This window comes from Sciurus vulgaris, assembly GCF_902686455.1.
Source record: "Sciurus vulgaris genome assembly, chromosome: 3".
Taxonomy (NCBI): domain Eukaryota; kingdom Metazoa; phylum Chordata; class Mammalia; order Rodentia; family Sciuridae; genus Sciurus; species Sciurus vulgaris.
Window position 1 is genome coordinate 81,566,730 of NC_136463.1, and position 5,813 is coordinate 81,572,542.

At 49.8% G+C, this 5,813-nt stretch overlaps 1 protein-coding gene across 1 annotated transcript; it reads left to right on the forward strand.

Moving 5' to 3' along the window:
• Positions 1–508: 508 nt before the first annotated feature.
• On the forward strand, positions 509–3,295 carry TMEM185B (transmembrane protein 185B). The gene has a single exon (XM_079132185.1). It carries the CDS (start codon positions 980–982, stop codon positions 2,030–2,032), a length of 1,053 nt encoding a protein of 350 aa, XP_078988311.1. The 5' UTR covers positions 509–979; the 3' UTR covers positions 2,033–3,295.
• The last annotated feature ends 2,518 nt before the right edge of the window (positions 3,296–5,813 follow it).

Consider the following 5,813-nt stretch of genomic DNA (forward strand, 5'->3'; position numbering starts at 1 on the left):
GCTGCCTAGACATTGGCACAGCCATTTCGCATGGAGCTTGAGAACTGTCTGTTGCCCAGTCAGGTGGAGTTCTAACAAGCGACCGTACCCCATGCACTGATTGCACACGCGGGCCTCCCTCCCAAGCCCAGGGTCAAATCCAGCGCCTCTTTTGCACGCACGCGCAAAGGTGCACACAGACCCGCGCTGGCCCACACTGCTCTTCACAAGTGTACATCGGTCCTTGGCAGTCACACGGTTACCGGCAACCGCTCCCTTGCTCACAAACTCCCACACTCGCTGGCCCCCGCCTTTGCTCGTGTACACGCCGTTCCTCAGCGCACTGGCAGTAGGAGCTTCGCCGCGGAAGGCAGAGCCCCTAGATTTGTACCGGTAGAGAGGCAGCGAACGCCAGATGAGGGTAGGGGCAGGGGGACGACCGCACCCCCTAGGCCCCGCCCTTGCCTTCGCGGGCTCCGCCTCCGCCCCAACCCCGCCCCAACCCCGCCCCGAGCCGGTCGGGAGGATGTGAGCTCAATCCCGCCTCCACGTTCCGGCCGCTACCAGGAAGCGTCCGCCCGAGGTCGCGGCCCGGTCGCTTCCTACACGCCAGCTGAGGAATCGGCAGCGCTCCCGGCCCTTCCGGGCGCTGCACGTAACAGGTGTCTCCCCTGATGGGTGAGGAATGAAAGCGAACAGAGCGGGACCCCATCTGGGTGGCGCCGGGGCCGAGGCAGCGCCCCACTCGTAGACGCCGCGCCGCCCCGGGCCCGCGCACGCCGTGCCCCTGCGCGCTTCCGGCCAAGCCACGTGACCGCGCGCGCACGTGTTCCGGCCTCGGTGCAGCGGCTCAGAGCCTCCTCCTGGTCCGCCCCGGCCGATGTCCACCTAGAGCCAGGGCAGGCCAAACCAAGGAGGCGGCGGGCCCCAGGAGCTGCAGGGACGCGGGCGCAGAGCCACGTGAGCAGAAGGCTGGGGCAGGTGGACGGCGGCTTCCGCCATGAACCCCAGGGGCCTATTCCAGGACTTTAACCCGAGTAAGTTCCTAATCTACGCCTGCCTGCTGCTCTTCTCCGTGCTGCTGCCCCTCCGCCTGGACGGCATCATCCAGTGGAGCTACTGGGCCGTGTTCGCCCCCATATGGCTGTGGAAGCTCCTGGTCATCGCGGGGGCCTCGGTGGGGGCTGGCGTTTGGGCCCGCAATCCTCGCTACCGCACTGAGGGGGAGGCCTGCGTAGAGTTCAAAGCCATGCTGATCGCCGTGGGCATCCACCTGCTGCTGCTCATGTTCGAAGTCCTGGTGTGCGACCGGGTGGAGAGAGGAACCCACTTCTGGCTGCTGGTCTTCATGCCACTCTTCTTCGTTTCCCCGGTGTCCGTGGCCGCTTGCGTCTGGGGCTTCCGACATGATAGGTCGCTGGAGCTGGAGATCTTGTGCTCAGTCAACATCCTGCAGTTCATCTTCATTGCCTTAAGGCTGGACAGGATTATCCACTGGCCATGGCTGGTGGTGTTCGTCCCCCTGTGGATCCTCATGTCGTTTCTTTGCCTGGTCGTTCTCTATTACATCGTCTGGTCCCTTCTGTTCCTACGATCACTGGATGTAGTAGCCGAACAGCGAAGAACACACGTCACCATGGCCATCAGCTGGATAACGATTGTCGTGCCTCTGCTCACTTTTGAAGTCCTGCTGGTTCACAGATTGGATGGGCATAATACATTCTCATACATCTCCATATTTGTCCCCCTTTGGCTGTCGCTAATAACTTTAATGGCTACGACATTTAGGCGAAAAGGAGGCAATCATTGGTGGTTTGGTATTCGCAGAGATTTCTGTCAGTTTCTGCTTGAAATTTTCCCATTTTTAAGAGAATATGGGAACATTTCATATGATCTCCATCATGAAGATAGTGAAGATACCGAAGAAACATCCGTTCCAGAAGCTCCAAAAATTGCTCCAATGTTTGGAAAGAAGGCCAGAGTGGTTATAACACAGAGCCCTGGAAAATATGTTCCTCCACCTCCCAAGTTAAATATTGATATGCCAGACTAAAGCATTTTCCACCCAGGGCACTTAAGTAAAATAGAAACCATACACACACACAAATTCCACCTTGCTTTGCCTCTGTTCATCCATCCCAAACGTGGAACTGGAAACAGGCTTCAAACACATCAGCTCATGCCTTGTGAGATTGATGCAGATCAGTGACTCATCAGTATGCACCTTAGATAGAGGAGGTTATTTTAATCTGTGGTTGTATGTGTGTGGTGTACACATGGGTGAGAGAACTTGCTTTCCAGGTTGGTGTTTAAGAGCTAACCAAGGGCAGTAAATTGTTTTAGTAGGTCCTCAAAAGAGATAACTACACAACTGTTTGGTGGTGGTGGTTGTTTTTAAGTGCTAGTATACCTGTCAAAAGTATTGTTTAAAAAGTATTTTTATACACTGCTAGTCTCTAAAATTGTATTTCAGATTATTGTGCCTGTTATGCCAGAATAGCAAATGTATAGAATTCTCTCCACCACTGGTTTATAGACCTCATAGTTGTTATTTCTAGCATTCCTACTGTTTAGTTTTTCTTTGGGCTTTGCTGATACTGGTCTTTAATATTGTAATAGATGAATTTTTCTAATGGAGTGAATCTGCATATATAGTATTTATATGAATATTTTAGTAGTGTAATATATTGAATTCTAGTTCTCTGCAGTACAGTGTATTATGTTAAAGTATTTTTTTAAGTTTCTATGTGAAGATAAATGTCTATTGCAGATGTACTTAAAGACTGCATAAGATGTTTATATGTACCCTGTTGTGGAATCGTATCAAAATACTAGGCATAAATGTAGGAGTAGAAAATCCTGTGGACCTGAATATTCAGTTTTAAGGTCTCTTAGCACCTGTTATTAGAGGGAGGAGCCACCACCCTTTGGAAACAGTGTGGTAGCAGGCCATAAAGTGACACTGCTATTTACTACCTTGAATTTTTCACAGATAATAACAACTCTTATGGAACAACCAAAATAAGCAAGTGGTTTGTCCATTTCTGAGGATGTTAGAATTTTAGTTTGTCATACTGTAAAGCATTAGTTGTCATTGAAAAGCTGTCTTAACCAGAAATGGTCAAAGGATTAACTCTTATTTTAAGGTCCAGACCTTTGGGAAAACAATAGTTCAGGCTTTATTTTTTAGGAAATTACAGTGTGTGTTTAGATACTGGTGGCACACCAGGGAATGAGAAGGGTAGAGCCAGACTCTGCAAAAGTGATGTTCTAACTGAGAACAAATAAATACTTCCAAAAGAAGGTTACAATTAAAGGAGTGTTCATATTACTGGGGAGAAGACTGGAGGAAGCCCACTTTTGGTAGCCATGAGGCAGACCTGTTCCATTTCAAGAAAAAGATAAATCTAAATTCACCATTTTTGTCCCATTTAAAACATGGTAAAGTAACATACTTTGTACACGTGGCTAGCAACAAATGCTAGCAAAAGAGAAGCCAGTCCTGGGAAGCTGAGTGCCCGCAGGCCTGAGGATGCCATAGCTTGGATATGTTGGCTGCAACAGCCTCCCCCACGCCCTGCACACAGTGGGTCTACACCAGCTGGCTGAACGTGGGAAATGAGGACCTACACTGAACCAGTCACGGTGCTAGGCAGTTGGGGATACAACGGAGAGTAGTTGGGATGTGGCTTCTGCCCACTGGTAGTATATAATGGAAAGTGCCAGCCATCACGCATCTGTGACAGTGAGAAGATAGTGCTCGTGGCAGAGGTGTGCCTGTAGGAGGGAATGAGCTGAGAGCAGCTATGGAAAACCTGTGGGAGGATGCTGCTGGCTTCAGAGTGACCTTTACCTGGACCTTAAAGCCCATCTTTGGTTTTAGGAACCCAGTGCTCCCCTTTCTGTTCCCCTTTACCCCCAAAAGATATCTGAAAAGGATCATTAAAATTGAGCAGTGGAGGAGCAGGTGTTGGAGGAATTGGCAGGGGCAGGCTTGGGGGCTGCAGGGGATCACCAACCCCTCCTAGCTAGTTTCAGGGTGTAGGGGCTTGTTGGCAGCTGGTGCCATCCCTTAACCCTGGTGGGTCCCTCTCCACACCCACCCAGCCATCGTATCTCCTCTCCCAAAGTTCTGGTGCTGGAGAGCCAGTGTCTGAAGTGTGGTGACAACCTCCTGCCTTAGGCCCCCTGTCAGGCCCTTCTCTTACCTCAGAACTTGGAGAAAAACAACAGGAGTGACAGACTGGAACTGTTGTTGATCCGAAGTCGGTGCAGCCTCACCTGTGCCCGAGGGTTTACATGGTCACCAGCACAGTGGCTCCACGATACTTAGCCTGTCAATTCTGTCACTCTAGTTTCTTCTGCAAAACAATGTTATCAGTCGTTTTTTGCTGCTAAACAGCTTCCAAAACCTCAGTGGCCTACAACTGCACTCTAGGCTGGAGTCTGAACTGGGTGCCTGGCTGAAGGTACGACATTCCCTGAGCCACGTTCCTCTTCTCATGGCAGAAAAACAAGGAGGCTAAACTCAGCCTTTCAAGCACAAATATAGATCACGTATATTCTGGTTTTCTGCAGTATAGTATATTACATCATACTTATGTTTGTGACTTATGTCACATCTGCGTCTTGATGGCCAAAGTACATGACCACACCTGTGACCTCTTTGGGGTGAGGTGCCTAAGGAATGATAACATAATCTGCACAGAGGCTGCTGGCCCATGCATTTAAAAAGTCACAAGGTCAGGGCTGGGGTTGTGGCTCAGTGGTAGTGCACTTGCCTAGCACATATGAGGCCCTGGGTTCGATCCTCAGCACCACATAAAAATAAAATAAAGGTATTGTGCCCACCTACAACTAAAAAATAAAGAGTTACAAGGACCTTCTAAAGGAATCACAAAATATGTGGCAGACCATGAATTACTTTCTTATTTTCTGTTTTACAGATATTCTTTAATTTTTAAATACTGTTTAAGTTGTCGCCAGATATAAGGTGTGAGGGGGAGGACCCTGCCTTCAGACCCTCAGTGAACCAGTGAGGCCTGGTGGCTCTTACAGGACAGTTTTAGGAAAGTACTTCTCTGCAGAGTTATCTGGGTACTATGGAAGGTCAGGGCTGGGTGCTGGGCTTCAGGAAAGGGCAGAGTGGAGTCAGGCCTGAGCAGAGGCCTTCCCCCAATCCTCTCCAGGGCTCTGACTTAGAAAAGAACCCATGAGGACACAGGTGTTCACAGATGGGCAGGAAGGTTGGGGTCAAATTTAGCAAGCACACAGGGATCCTGAGAAGTTGTGCTGCTGGAAATCCAGTCAAGGCCAAACCTCAGGGACCATCAGGGATATGACAGTATGAGCCTCAGATGTGTGTTTATCCTGTAGCTTCCAAAATGTGAGAAGAGATCTGGCTTCTGTAGCTCTCGTGGAAGAGGCAGGACTTGGCCAAAACTCAGAGGATTTGCCCACAAAGGTAGGAGGGGGTGGGGTGCAGACGCTGATTAGCCAGAGTTAAAAAAGTACCTGCTCCCACTCTTCGGCTATCTGGCATGCATCCTTCTTCCCAAGCTCACCTCAAAAAATAAGTCTGCCATCCAACGTTCAGCTGAGCCTCAACAGTGGCTGGTCCCCTCTCTAGGGGACAGAAGCTTTCCAAAACTGCTTTATGGATTACATCCTCCAATTCCTGATGTAGAATGTTTGGAATTCCTCTTCCTCCTCCGGTCTTGTCTTGGTTTTCTATTTTTTTCTAGAATGTATGGATTAAAAACAACTACCACAACATGTCGTCCAAAGCATGGCCCTAGGACCTGGAGGTCTGTGAGGTCCTTGCCCAACTCCAC